Genomic DNA, 15,816 nt, shown 5'->3' with positions numbered 1-15,816 from the left:
TTGACATCATAGAGAAAAGTAATATAGATGACCCACGCTGAACTGTCCCACCAAACTCAATGACAGGGTGGCGCTACCATCGTTCAAGTATATGGTTTCCAACATGGCAAAAATCGGAACAAGCGATCCGGTATGAACGGTGGCGCCCCACTGTCAATGTCATGCATAGGACAGTTCAGTATTTTGGAACTATACATATGGTTGACATTTTGACAAACAATTTGTCAAGCTGTGACCCAGCCAAGTGTGTTGTTTTTCTCGTAAAATGTTTGAATAAATAAATATTCACAATTTACAAATAAAAGTGTGTTTTTAAATTTCCATCTGATATGTAGGTAGTTGCATTTGATGTAACAAAATTTCATAATAACAATCAAAGAGCAGAATCAGTTGTGCTCCAAAATGGGCGATTCGGAGTTTGCTTACGGATCTTCAATATCCCTTGATTCCATGAAAGTAATAGCGGAGAGTATAGGAATAGCAAACCTTGGAGACGATGCTGCTAAAGAATTAGCTGATGATGTATCATATCGCCTGAAAGTGATAGTTCAAGATGCAATGAAGTTCATGCATCATGCGAAAAGACAAAGACTGTCCATTACTGACATAGATCACACAATGAAAACCAAAAATATTGAGGTAAGTTTTTCTACCAGAATCATAAGAATGAGACTTTATTAAATGATTATGCATTTCAGTCTGTTTGGTAGTCTTCCTCTACCTACACAAAAAACAACAATAGTTCACACAAATAGATTTATTTTATTGTTTTATAGATGATCCTAATTTGCTGCTTATTTGGTTATTTTTATAGTATATCTCATGGTGTGCAAGTATATTCAGCTCATGTTTTGTTATGGATTACAGCCTCAGTATGGATTTATACAGCCGGATTCACTTCCATTCAGGTTTGCTTCCGGTGGTGGCAGAGAGCTTCATTTCATTGAAGAGAAAGAGATAGACTTGTCTGACATACTCTCTGCCCCACCGCCTAAAGTGCCACTGGATGTATCGGTGAGGGCACATTGGCTAAGTGTGGACGGGGTGCAGCCCACGGTGCCAGAGAACCCTCCACCGCTTTCAAAAGAGGCACAGAAGCTTGAGTCTGTTGACCCTATTACTAAACTTAGCAAGCCAACCAATAAAGATGCTGCAGGTAAACTGAACACTTTATTACAAGACCATTGGCATCTATATGTTACGGTTAAAGTGATAAATTGAAAATTATGAATAATAACCGGTTATTATGAATAATTGAGGCGTCTAGTTTCAAATCCCGCTAAAACGATTTTGATAAGATTTCGAGAAATTGAAAAAAACCGCTTATCCTTATAGCTTTGGCCTTAGGCAAAAAAAAATATGATACGAATTATTATTGTCATCTGGCAATACTAACAGTAATTGCTTTTTGATGGAAAATGATTGAACAGTATGATGAGAAAATTGCAGTAGCATCATTTAGAGATATAAACAGAAATTAGTTGCAGGAGCGTTTTAGCGGGTTTTGAAACTAGACGACTCAATTCCCGACAGTCGCGGTAAAAGTAATAAATTAATCACATATAACAGTGATTATTTAATATTTTAACCTTAGTACTAACAAATTTCATAAAAAAGAACAACATCTTGTGTAGGTACGTGTTCATGTACAGCCAAACTTTTGAACGTTTTGATTCATATATTAATATAATTTGGCATAATGAGTTTGGAATGTTTCTTGCATAATATTACTTTTCCATGATGCCTATAACATAATGTTTTAATTTAAAGTGAAAAATAGGTTAAGTTGCGGCGGGGGTGGCCCTTTAGTTTTATACACACATAAATGACCTCATATTAATCACATTTACCAAATCATGCGGTAATTATTCATAATAACCGGCGATTATTCATAATTTTCACATTTATCACTTTGACCGTAACATATACATAAATAAACAATTTTCATTTTTTATCCTTTTTAAGAATGACAAAGTAGGTTTCAAAACTTTCAAATATTGATCAGTTAAAAATAATAATTGTTTTCTGATTTGGGAGAGTGATAATAATACAGGCATTAAGACTGGATATATTGCTTTTAGATTTTTACAAGTAGCTGTTATTAGCTTTTTAATAATTTTTCATTTGAGTTTTAATTAATAAACCCATACATTCCTTTCCTTATATCTGTGTTGTAAGCATAGCATATTGTTACCTCAAAGAACCTTAAATCTCAGTTTAGTAAGGAACACCAGAAATTAGACTGAAAGAAAGAGTAGTCATGTTATATCATTATTTTTCAGGGAAACCCATGTGTGGTAAGGCAGCAAGACTAAAAGCGTCCGAGTCTGTTCACGTGAAGCAATTGGCCACTCACGAGCTTAGCGTGGAACAGCAACTTTACTATAAGGAAATAACAGAAGCCTGTGTCGGTAGCGATGAAGGGAGGAGAGCGGTAAGACTAACTACATATACCTATTTAGTACTATGAATTTTGCCCTTATGTTGATTGTTATGTTTTATTTTTGGTACCAAATAGATATTTTTTATTGATTTTTATAGTTTTAATCGAGTTGATAACCATTATTTACACTCGAATACATTATTTTTGTTTTAGGAAGCACTACAGTCCCTTGCCTGTGATCCTGGTCTTCATGAGATGTTGCCTCGTATGTGCACATTTATCTCGGAGGGTGTGAAAGTGAATGTGGTACAAAACAACCTAGCATTACTTATCTATTTGATGAGAATGGTAAAGGCATTGTTGGACAACCAGTCTTTGTACTTGGAAAAATATGTAAGTTGACCCGGTATTATAATTATTTATTTCCAATATGTTTAGGTAACATAAAGTTTTCATACATTCTTTGGAGTTTTAACACTTATGACCACAATTTATGCAAATGCAAAAAAAACGTGGTATATTGTGAATTGAAATTTTATCTTCTGAAAGCTTAGCATTACCTGTGCAAAGTCAAGGTTGCTAGTTATAATATCCTACTGCTACTACATGCAGATGATACATTTAATATGAAGTATTAACATAGTAATTAGGAGTAATATTTTTTGTTATAATTGAATTTGCATCTTTCGCACACAGCTACACGAACTCATCCCCTCTGTGTCGACGTGCATCGTGTCGCGGCAGCTGTGCCTGCGGCCCGAGATGGACAACCACTGGGCGCTGCGGGACTTCGCCGCGCGGCTCATGGCGCAGATCTGCAAGACCTTCAACACGTCCACCAACAACCTGCAGACGAGGGTCACCAGGTAACATGCCTCGCCGTCGTGACGTCATCGTGTCGCGGCAGCTGTGCCTGCGGCCCGAGATGGACAACCACTGGGCGCTGCGAGACTTCGCCGCGCGGCTCATGGCGCAGATCTGCAAGACCTTCAACACGTCCACCAACAACCTGCAGACGAGGGTCACCAGGTATAAACCGTTTCATCCACGAAAACGCGCTCCACCATTCTTCCGGTAATGTTTGAGTGTTATCGGTACGCGCTAAATCATCCATGAGTGCACACGCACACTATAATATGTCGCTCGAATTGCTGGGATCAAACTCCCCGCACCTCGCGCTGACCTCGACCAAAAATTGCTGGAGCGCGTCTTCGTAGATGAAACGATCTATACTCATATTCACCATGAACGAAGTCCCAGTATGTTGCCTACATAGTAGAATAGGGATGTTTCCTGGGTAAAAAGTGAGAGTTTGAATTAGTCCGGTAGTTAACCTATCAAAAAATACTCGACTCGTATTTTTCAATTTTTGAAAGTAATGAATATTTAGAGATATAGGGCGCCAAAGTTCAAAGAAGAGGCCCGTGACGTCAAGGAGTGCATAAAAGTGTAGCACTTGACGTCACGCGACACTCATCATAACTTCGTAATTTTATTACTTGTTTGATTTACAAATAAAAAAAACATGTGTCCAATATTTTTTGATAATTCATTTGACGGATTAAAAATTTTTTTAGAAAACTAGCCCCTTCTACTCTTCTCGTGAATGTCGTAAAAGTTCATTTTATCGGTGGGATACAATAAAAATATACAAAAACACAAATATCGTGACTTTACATGCTTAAATTTTATCTTCTCAATCAAATTCGCTGGGCATATGACCTCGATTCCATACGCGCTTTCCACTTCCGTAACATAAAGATACTTTTACTGAGTCACAACAGCCTATAATATATTTTTTTTAAAGATTATTAGTATTTTATTTGTTACTAGCTTTCCGCCCGCGGCTTCGCCCGCGTGGAATTTTGTCTGTCACAGAAAAACTTTATCGCGCGCGTCCCTGTTTCAAAAACCGGGATAAAAACTATCCTATGTTCTTTCCCGGGACTCAAACTATCTCTATGCCAAATTTCATCAAAATCGGTTGCGAGGTTTAAGCGGGAAAGCGTAACAGACAGACAGACAGACAGAGTTACTTTCGCATTTATAATATTAGTTGGGATTTCACAAATCTATATATATAAAAGAAAGTCGTGTTAGTTACTTCGCTTATAACTCAAGAACGGCTGAACCGATTTAGCTGAAAATTGTCAGGGAGGTAGTTTAGAGCCAGGAGAAGGACATAGGATACTTTGTATCCCGTTCGAAATAAAAAAAAAGTCTGCTTATTTATTGCCATTAAGGCGGAACAAAGTTCGCCGGGTCAGCTAGTTACTAATAGTCCCGTTAGCCCCTCGTACTAAGCTAAATTATGCTTGTGTCAGAGCTCACCACAATAGTCGAGCGGCGGCGGGTTCCCCGTATCATGAGTCGGTCAGTCCGACCCCTTCACCGCTCGGCTATCGTGGCTTAAGATTATATTGTGGTTTATTGTTGTTTCAGATTATTCGCTAAAGCGCTTCAATGCCCGTCGCAGACCAACAACGAGACGGGCGTCGGGCCGTCTATGGTCACGAGCATGAAGGAGTCCGAGAAGACTCCGCTCGCCTCTCTTTATGGGGCCGTGCAGGGATTGGCTGAGCTTGGACCCGAAGTCATAAAGGTAAAGAAAATGGGATTATAACCATGATTATAAGAGAAATACTCTAGCTTTGGGAATTTATTAGTACATTGTTATAGATCGTTTCATCCACGAAGACGCGCGGGGTCGAGGGAAGCGGGGGGTGCGGGGAGTTTGATCCGACCAATCCGAGCGTCATTGTTGGCATTGGTAGCGTTGCGGTATTAGACAGTTTGATACCATACCCCAATAATTCAAAACCACAATTTAAAAAATAGACCTTTCATTCTGGTCTTAAAACTTAATTAATTTTAAATTACCTGTAAAGTACGATTTTTGTTCGCATTGTTAATGAAAAAAGTAGTTTAATTGAGTTGAATAAATAGTGACGTCACTTGCTTGTAGTGCCATACAAAATCTATGGGAGAGTTTCGTTTTGACAGTTTAAAAAAGTACGTCAATTGATTGGTGGTGTCAACATGTCTATTGGATAGTTGTCTGTCAGTGCGCGCGCAAACTACAACGATGAAGCTCGGATTGGTCGAATCATGCTCCCCGCACCCCGCGCTTCCCTCGACCCCGCGCGTCTTCATGGATGAAACGAACTATAAAAGGTTTCGTATAGAACGTAAAAAACTGACCTAGCCCATTCACACAACAAAATGGTTAATTGCTAGGGATGTAACGCGTACACATAAACGCGGTCACAGTCAAACCACTTCATCGGCAGGGTTTGACAGACCGATGTAACTTGTAGCGCACGCGTTTTCATAAACTTTTAATCAGGCCTCGCCAGCGTCACAGGCCCCAATTTTTTCACCTACTTAAAAACCACTATAATAGATGATATTACAAATCAGCCCCCAAGCAGAGTAAATACAAATGAGTAGGTCATCTTCATAGAAAAGCACGGGCGCGGTTTGTATGTGAGCGCGCCAACACGTATGCGGCGCGCACGCACATACTGACAAAATTTAGCGGGGATTAGCGGGGAGCCAGTCGTGGTTGCGCCGAATTTTGTCTAGTGTGTGCGTGCGCGCCGCATACGTATATTGGCCCGCTCACATACAAACCGCGCTCGGTGCGTTTCTATGAAGATGACCTACTCATTTGTATTTACTCTGCCCCAAGCCTCTACGCAACGCTTTTCTGGGTTTCTACCGCTCCCCTTCAGTCCTGCAGCGCCCACAAGGGGGCGTTATCGCCAACTTTGGGAAAGGCTGGTTTAACACATACGTTTTGTAGGTGTTCATTCTGCCCCGCGTGCGGTGGCTCGGAGAGCGCGTCGAGGGCGCTCTGAGCGGGCTGGGCGGCGCGGACCGGCTCGCCGCCGGGAACCTCAAGCACCAGCTGTTGAAGGTGCTAGCCCCGGTGGTGCGCCAGCTGAGACAGCCGCCCGACGTGCCCGAGGAGTACAAGTGAGTCATGCCAACATAGTTTAATTGATTTAATTATGTACCGTCCCGCTGCAGCATATATACCGGTGCAACATTCGCCGCCGGGAACCTCAATCACCAGCTATTGAAGGTGCTAGCCCCGGTGGTGCGACAGCTGAGACAGCCGCCAGACGTGCCCGAGGAGTACAAGTGTGTCATACACCTGTTTATTCTCATACATAAATAGTTCGCTCTGAGCGGGCTGGGCGGCGCGTACCGGCTCGCCGCCGGGAACCTCAAGCACCAGCTGTTGAAGGTGCTAGCCCCGGTGGTGCGACAGCTGAGACAGCCGCCCGACGTGCCCGAGGAGTACAAGTGAGTCATCTAACTTTAAACTTTCAGAGGGCTTAGTGTGAGTTTACATCAAACGTTGTCACAAGCGAGCGCGTTAAAAGAATATATGAAAATTTTAGTTCTTGAAAGTTTCTGCTAAGGGCGCTGACAACACTTTTCGGACACAGTCGACATCGAATTCGTTTGACGTAAACTCACACTACGCCCCTAGGGCCTATGTCAAAACTTGCCCGAGTGCACGGAGCGAATGCCTGCACGGGACGTCAAAGTCTGGTTTTAAAATCGCGCTAACGCACGCTGACCGTCGGCGCCGAGTAGTCAGCGTCACATAAGGAATATTTATCTGTCAGTGCCGAAGATCAGCGAGCGGTCAGCGCAATTCTAAAACCCGCCTATCACAGGTCTGCGCTGCGCAGTAGGCACACGCTTCGCAAATGCACGCTCACGGCGTGCGCCCGCCATCGGCTGCGCGTGTGGAAATCCGTCGCACGCGTTCGCTCCATATTGCACTGCTCATACAATTTTTCGATACAGATACGCGTTAGCATGCCCGCGCGTGTTTTAGCGTAGGCCCTGAACCTAATTCATTTATGTACTTACCATACAGTGTCGAATGCGCTTATTAACCTTTTCAACTCTCTATCGTGCCATAAATATCTAAAGTCTAAAAGTTGGCCGTAAGAATACATTCAAATGTTTTCTTGCATTTTAAATTATTGAGTAATAATAATAATAAAAGATATTATAGATTCTTCAAAACAATTGGAAGTATTCAAAAGAAAGAATAGCGTTATCTTGAAAAAATCCATATTTTAACTTTGTCGTGTGATAAGCAATCATGTTTCCATTGCCGTTTTCCTTGGAATAAGTCGCGCAAAAATCTTTTCAATCGGTTTCTGCACGCAATACGATATTTTATGAATCCATTACCATAACCGTAGACGTCCCCCGAGCAGATTCATCGTATCACTGTTATTTGTATGAAAAGGATTTCAAAACACAAACTTTATTTACCTTGTTATTGTGTTTGGATCAATTGCATGCTAACCTTGAGGTTCATTACGAAAATGGCACAAAGGTTTCATTTTTATCAATGTACGTAAACTTTGACTTACATTAGTAGTAGTGTTGTGAGGTCAGTCTAAAAATAAATAGTCTAAATCGAAAACTAGGCTTGTATTGACGTCATACCTAAGCTAGGTTTGTGAATTTGTTTGTCATTGAACATAGGTCCCTACCAGATAAAAATAGCACGACCAAGAACTGTCAAGTCCCTTAATTTCATTAGTCTCATATTTTATATCGTACCTATAGTAAAGTGAATTACATGACCAAAGGACTAGCTGTTTTTTGGTCTATTTAGGACAACTTTAGCTATTCCTCATTTTATTTGTACGTTCATGTCCAGGTATTATGTGTTGATTCTGATTTAGGTCAGTGAGCCTTAAGGCCCTGCCACACTGGCGGATTCGCTGCGTCGCCGCTCCGCTTTGAAAACGCTTGCAATCCGCCAGTGTGGCAGCTCACTTAGACGAAATACTACCAGTACAAAAAATACTATGACGAACACGCGCATCTTATTGCCTTTGGCCAAGATTTTTTATGTATTTTTATTTCTTGAATCTGAAACCTAAATCTAATCGAACAAAGATACGACTACGGCTTCTTGAGTCCCAAGAAGCGTGCAGCAGATGGTGGGCAGTCTTTGCGCGTTTATTGCATTATATTTATTTTTGTCGATGGCTAAGATTCTTTAAGCACCCGTATGTTATAATATCTAAAACCTATCTATTTCACTAAGATACATTTTCGTCCAACAGACGCGACTATGGTTACCTCGGACCGAGTTTGCAACAGATGGTGGGCAAGCTTCGCGCGTCGCCGTCAGCGAGCGGCGGCGGCGGCGCCGTGGCCGTGGTCACGTGCACGCCGCCGCTCGTGCCCGCGCCCGCCGCGCCCGCGCCTTCGCCGTCGCCGTCTCACGTCGTTAAGACTGTTGGTAAGTAGTAGCCGCATATATTTTGGTGGTCAAGCTGCGCGCTCGCCCTCCCACGTTGTTAAGACTGTTGGTCCTCACCAACAGTCACAACTCAGCAGCTGCATATATTATGATCGGCAAGCTTCGCGCGTCGCCGGCGGAGGCGGCGCAATGACCGTGGGCACGTACTCGCGCCCTCGCTGTCTCGCGTTAAAACTGTCGGTAAGTAGTAGCTGCATATATCATGGTGTGCAAGCTGCGCGCGTCGCCGTCTGCGAGCGGTCATGTGCACGCCGCCGCTCGTGCCCGCGCCCGCCGCGCCCGCGCCTTCGCCGTCGCCGTCGCACGTCGTTAAGACTGTCGGTAAGTAGCTACATATTGTGGTAGGTAAGCTTCGCGCGTCACTGGTAGGAGCTGCGCAGTGGCCTTAGTCACATACTCGCGCCTTCGCCATCACCGTCATATGGTGGGCAAGCTGCGCGCTCGCCCTCATTTTGGTGATCACAATAGATCGATACAGGTTGCAGTGATACTAGACTTTATAGAACTAGAATATCCGCACTAGAAAAGTAAGCTGGCATAATACGGTTGGCAAGCTACGCGCTCGCCCTCGCACGTTGTCAAAACTGTTGGTAAGTAGTGGGCCAGCTTCGCGCTTCGCCGTCGGCGAGCGGCGGCGGCGGCGCCGTGGCCGTGGTCACGTGCACGCCGCCGCTCGTGCCCGCGCCCGCCGCACCCGCGCCCTCGCCCTCACCCTCGCATGTTGTTAAGACCATAGAGAAAAGTAATACATAGGAAATAGAGAACCCTCTCTGTCAAATTTTTGAGCCTACTAATTGACAGCCTGGTGTTAAATTCGCTGTACTTAACCTACGTACGTAACGCTCACATACACACATAGTACACGCACACATACATACATAAAGTCCACGCACACATACACACAGTTCACGCACACATAGGCCCNCGCCGAAAGGGCTAAGTTTCCGTACTGCTTTAGCTCATATATCTACTGTGCTACAACCTAACCAAAGAATCACTTGTCTTTGTCAGTGATCTTCTAAGAGCTAACTTTAATTACGCCAAGTTGTTAAACGTTGAGGAGTGACACAAGTTTCATTATCATAATTAAAATAAAACAATAAATAAAATAAACTATCAGCCTTGGCATCTAAATAAATTCCGGCATTTTGTCAATTTAAACAAACGGTTGCGACATAATATTCATGATATGATTTTTCATGTGACTAATTCATGTCTTTGACAAGAAGCAATTCAACATAATTCTCTCTTGCAGAGTCGCTGGGCACCCGTAACGTGGTGATCGCGTCGCCCGCGCCGCAGTCGCCGGCGCCGGGCACGCCGCCGCCGCAAAAGTTCGTCATCGTCGCCTCCCAGCAGAAACCGCCACAGGTATTTTGCTTATTTGAAAATTATAAAAAAACTTGAAAAAATCGAACTGGCAAGGTGGGAAATTTAAATTAAATTAGTTTAATCAAATTACTTTGAGATGCATCTCTTAATACTAAAAAAAAATTGAATAACTATTTTGCTTATTTATTTAAAGGTTTATTGCCCACAATATACCAAAGGCCTTGTGGCATTCTCTTCTAATCAACCTTTGGGCCAAGCAGATAAAGTAGGGTGGTGCATAAAGTACAGTACAGTTGCACTGGTAATGTACAATGTAAAAAGTGTTAGCTGAATCAAGTCTTATTTCTAACGAGGGGTGAGAGCTACCATATTTGCGCTCACTAGTTAGCGCCACTGCAAGAGACAGGATCTTACTTGACAGTGGCACCAAGCCACCAACCTGACGAGTACAAAATTAAATGTGATAATCCTTTTACTTAACGATTCCGCGCCACTATCATTGCAATTATCTAGTGATAGGCTTTTCGGATAATGATATAACTTTCAAAAACTTGCCACTTTGAATTGCCGAAGATTGTTTAGCTCTTGAACTATTCACAAACTCATTAAGTATATGGCTACATGGTATGCGATGTTTGGTTGGTACAGGCGCAGCCAGCCGGCGGCCATATCGTGGTCCACAGCTCACAGCCCACGATCGTGCGAAGTCAGAACGTCCAGGTACGTAACTCATAGACACAAACAATTTGTGTATTGCTTACTTTATTGCTTTCTCTTAAAGTTTGTTTTATCCTTCATTAACTTTAACGACACTAGAATATTTTTTAAACAATAACATTAATGTCCTATTCTATTCTTTCAACTTTCAGTTGTTCCAATATCCGCTTGCTTTTTATGTGTACAAAAATTTGTCTTAGATTGACGTGTGATAATATTTTTGCATGGATATTCTATGATTTCCAGTAGAAGGCACGTTGGTTGATTGATTTCACGCATGACAGACACGTGTGAATGGATGCAAACCTTGTAAAGGATATTTAGAGTGCCTTTCATCAAGTTGTTCGACTTTAAAAATGTATGGCCATTGATTTGCATGAAAAACATCCAAAAATTAAAGTATTTGTGATATAATGAAAGAATGGTTTGAGTGAGTGGAATGCGGTGTATATTGTATTTTAAGTATACCTAGTATTGAAGCGTGGCTAGGATTCTATTTTTTCTTAAAGAAACTTTTCAAAAGTATTGTAACTGTTACCGGGTAACGGGTAAGCGTAAGCATAAAACATAGTTTTTAGGCAATCTGACCAATAACTTATGTAAAACTAATAAATTGGTCTTTATAATAAGAATGCCGACACTCATCTATTTATATTTTTTGAGGATAATGTAAACTTTAAATAAGAATGTGGATTGAACGGTGAAATTATGATGATTGCGTCATAAAAGCATATGACAGAGTGTGCTTGGAGTCCAGACAGGATTAAATCTTTGGACCAATAAAGATTTTATAAGATTGATTGGTAGACAGCGCCGGCCCTGGGGGTAGAGGGGAAGGATTAGTGGTCTCTAGCGCCCAGTAGAAGATACGCTAAAATGCCATAAAAGAGCTGCCGAAAGTCCATAAATTATTTTACCAATAAGGTTAACAAATCGAGGCTCTCTCGTGGAAGTTTTGTGGCGTAAATTCGCAATTTTTAGAACTTAAAAAGTTCTCGGCTCAAAGCGCGTCCGGTCGCAGTCTGCCAAAGGACCAGCATCCAAATATGAACCTTATCAAGGCCAGTGGCCTAATTCACGTATTTTGACAGTCCAAATCTCGCCGACGTTCAGAAGTCGTCCCATTGAAAAACAGTTCTAAATCCGTATGGTGTATTGACCCTTGTGAGGGTCATTTCGATAGAACGATTACTCGATAGGATCGCAACTCAGCGATTTGTTTTCGTTGAAGTTTTGTTACGTGAATAAGGCTACAGGGCCGGCGCTAGGTAGCCTAGCTGCGCCGTAGTGCCTTCGGTCGTAGAAGCGAGTAGCTACAGCGTGCATGTCTGCGTAGTCGGTGGTGGTGACCAGCGGGCCGGCGGGCGCGCAGCCGCCGCAGAAGGTGATGGTGGTGGGCGTGCAGCCCGCCGCCGGCCAGGTCAGCCAGGTCTGTACCGACGGTTGAGCTGGGTCGAGATCGGCACATTGCTTGTGCATTATGTCGTTGGAATAGGCGCTATTTTGAAACAAAGATGTTTTTTGCATTGCGAACTCCGTCAGTTTTAATGTAATGCGTGAGATTGTAAACTAAATAGTGGGTTGTATACTATATCGTTTTATTAAGGCGATTAGTGTCCTCAATCCGCGTCAAATGGGCATTTTGTAAAGACTACTCCTCTTTTACTGTTGGACAGAAATAGTTGAAAAAAATATATGTTATACAACATTTCAAGGACTACATTCGTGACGTTTGAATTTTCGCTACGTCTCTTTGTTTTGGATTAAAAAAATAAATACGGGACATCGGTTTTTTACTTANCATCAATTTAAGTTTAAAATAATAGGCAGTAATGTATGAAGAAAGAGCTTCTATTCTGTATCTACCTATGCCCGTGTATTTTTGATCGGTGTCAAATCGGAGTTTTTGGTGCGGGGTACGCGGGTGTTGCTCGCGGCGTGAAGGTCAAACGCCCAAGGTCATTGAGGACTCTAATCGCCTTAATTTTAAACGATAAGCCACACATTTTGTTTGTCGTCTAAAATAGACGATAAGATTATTTCGAGGCGCGCATCCTAGGCCGGCTGATGTGCTTGTCGCGTAATTTATCCTTCATAAAACGTGGATTTCGAAATTCTGAATTAGTTATTTTCTGGTGACTGGAAAGAAGAAAAGAGGGATTACTTATATAAAAATATTTATCGTATTGCCTGAGTTTGAGTTTTGCATCCCAATAACAAATCGATAGTTACAGTATCTATGCAAACGGAATGGCATAAATGATTTCGTCTTCCGGGTGGATGCGGTTTATAAAATTAAAGAGTAAAAGTTGGCTAATTTTCCCGTGACTCTTTCCTTTCAGCCGTGGTTTCAGCAATAAGGAGTTACCATCAAACGTCATTATTGTGTAGGTAATGTGCTGATCGGTAAAATGAAGATGCTGCTCAACCTTACTGTGTGTTCACTGCCTTACATATTTTTGTAAATTTTCATTATATTATCTATCTGCTATAAAGAAACAGTTTCCCGCAGTGAACATACAGTTTTAGAATAAGAATATTAACCCACTTTTTTAATGTTTATAATTGATTATTGTTTAGCCGAAGTCACTTTTCCATTAATTTGCTGTAAAATCATGTAGAAAAATAACTGCTACTGCGAATAACATGTAAAATGTGCCTACTTTCAATTTACACATAGATCTTTAATACTTAACTTGACAATAACAAACAGTTTTACCGTTGTATAAATTGTTTTTATACAAGTAGAAACAAGTTTCAATTTGAAAATCTCATTTTTACACTTGGAATCTATTGATATCGCGATATTTGCGATGAAAAAATAACTTTTAATGTTAAAATTTTAGAAATTAGGTTTATTGGCGGTGTGCGGGTTTACTGAATTTTTAAACTTGTGTATCCTATTGGGGTACGCGATACCTGTAGATGATTCTTAATTATTTTTTCAAAATTACCTAATATCTTATTTGCAATTGATCTAAATCTGTAGATAAGGAACGTTTTGGCTCCTGCAATATAAGTTGTTTCATCTTCGTAATTATGGTGTCGTGTATCCTGTTAAGCTAGTTACATACACGCGTTGAAGATACTATTTTATGCTACGTGTCCGGAACTCGACTCTCGGTCGATCCTCATAAAAATCAATTTATTCTTAGGCTTTGAAAAAGCCAGGACAACAAATTCATTAATTTTAATTAGGTTAATGGATGAACAAAAGAATCCACAAAATAAAAAAATCCGGTTGCGTGTAGCCCGAGCTTTACTTTCGACGAAACATCGTATCTTCGACACGTGACATATTCCTTGCCGGTACTGACTAGCAGTTTGTCCAGGCGCCGGTGTCGGTGGTGACGAAGCCGGTGTTCGCGCGCGGCGCGGCGGGCCAGCAGCCGCCGCCCGAGCTCGACGACCTGTCTCATCTCGCCTGACAGCCGCGCACCTTCAGCTTCACAATAGTCAAGCAGTACACAAGAAAAAAACCGCAATAGCAACCTGCGCTTCGATACTCACAATAGTGACGCTTAGTGCGCGTTCTTGCACACGCGGAGCTTGAATATCGCTTAAAACTGTGGTTTCCGCGCGCATTTATAATATCAATTGGACAATTCTCAGTGCTTAGGGCACGTTGACGTTTTAGAGATGTGTATAGTAAATGTGTGCAAACGGCGCCAAGACCACGCCGCACACTTCGTGCATGAACGTGACCTTGGGTGTGCTCTACACAGAAAAGATGAGTCGAAATTAAGAATGAATAAATCTCAGTTAAAAATAATGAATAACCCATATCAGTATCTTTTTTGTGTGGAACATAGTATTGAATGAAATCAGTAACGATTGAAAATAGTTTATAATATTTTCTAGATATTTAAAGACGGAATACGTTAGTAAAGTAAATCCTGTTCTTTTTTGTGATCGACTTCATGCATTTTTGCAGCGTTATTAAGAGGTTCTATTTTTTTTTAATAATTTTATTAAGTTGCTCAAATTGAACAAGCATTTTTATTTAAAAAATATGAAAATTTTCAAGTTAAATATCGCCCACAGTATTTAAAGAATTTGTTGTGTTTGAGCAGCAGAGTAATAATTTAAGTTAAACAATGAAATGTGACCACAATCATATTTAATATTGTACAATTTATTGACAATTTTATTTGTGTAAAATAGGTTTATTACAAGCTGTACCTATACAATTTTATACGAAATACGAATGACGCCGAGTCGGTATAGAAATAATAGGTGTCTGATATAACTAAATATTATAGCAATAATAGATCCAACTGTCTTAAAAATAATTTCCATGTACATTATTGATGTTGTAATTAGCAATTTTATTGTTATGATTAATACATTCACATTCAGATGTATTCTATCGAATACTTAGTTGCTATGTTTTAAGTTTTTGTTCCTAAGAAAAATACGCTACAGACCACAATGCCTATTGGCACGATAGAGGAAGAAAGATCACTTCTTCATCAAAGTGAGTAATATTTTTAGGGGCGCAGTAGCGCTTTTAGAATATGCTATTTTCTGAAATCACTCCACTTTATGTGCTCTAAGCGCTCCTCTGCGCTATTGTTTCAAAAATCAAGAACTTGTGGCGTTATAAGGTATAATATTAATATTTGTTTGTAAGTTTATTATTGATGTCAGTAGATTTTATTAAGTATCATTAATAAGTATAGTATGTCGACTAAACACGTACCACGATACAAATAGTGTAATTGGTATACCGACTCTTACTAAATCTGGTAAATTACAGCACAAAACAGAATTATGTATCATGGGCAAAATATGCAATTTTCTCAATTTTTTATGTAAAGAAATATAAATTGATAATCAATTAATAAATGCTATGATATTATCTTAAGATTTTCATTTAGAAACCCTTTTGTGATTAACATTGTGTGTAATTATGTCAGCTAATAATTTCGTAGCTCTATTGACCTTCGATATTTATACGAAGAGAAAAGAAGTTCGAAAAGAATGTAGAAGCAAGTTAGTTAGTTAGATCCCTACATTTATTTCAATAAAAAAATCTATTCAATGTCATTGTGTCCTTTCCAGTACTCGCATA

At 40.8% G+C, this 15,816-nt stretch overlaps 1 protein-coding gene across 1 annotated transcript; it reads left to right on the top strand.

Moving 5' to 3' along the window:
- Positions 1-206: 206 nt before the first annotated feature.
- LOC114363528 (TBP-associated factor 6) lies at positions 207-15,603 on the top strand. The gene is given in 12 exon segments (XM_028319279.1): positions 207-639; positions 868-1,156; positions 2,283-2,434; positions 2,597-2,776; positions 3,080-3,249; positions 4,826-4,985; positions 6,189-6,361; positions 8,494-8,649; positions 9,920-10,064; positions 10,674-10,745; positions 12,079-12,171; positions 14,075-15,603. Coding segments are annotated over 12 exon segments (1,923 nt in total). The 5' UTR covers positions 207-402; the 3' UTR covers positions 14,171-15,603.
- Positions 15,604-15,816: the final 213 nt, after the last annotated feature.

Source organism: Ostrinia furnacalis, unplaced genomic scaffold (genome assembly GCF_004193835.3).
Source record: "Ostrinia furnacalis isolate ACB-3 unplaced genomic scaffold, ASM419383v2 OfSCF7161, whole genome shotgun sequence".
NCBI lineage: Eukaryota > Metazoa > Arthropoda > Insecta > Lepidoptera > Crambidae > Ostrinia > Ostrinia furnacalis.
The sequence above is the reverse complement of the archived record's forward strand: the minus strand, read 5'-3'. Positions and strand labels throughout refer to the sequence as shown.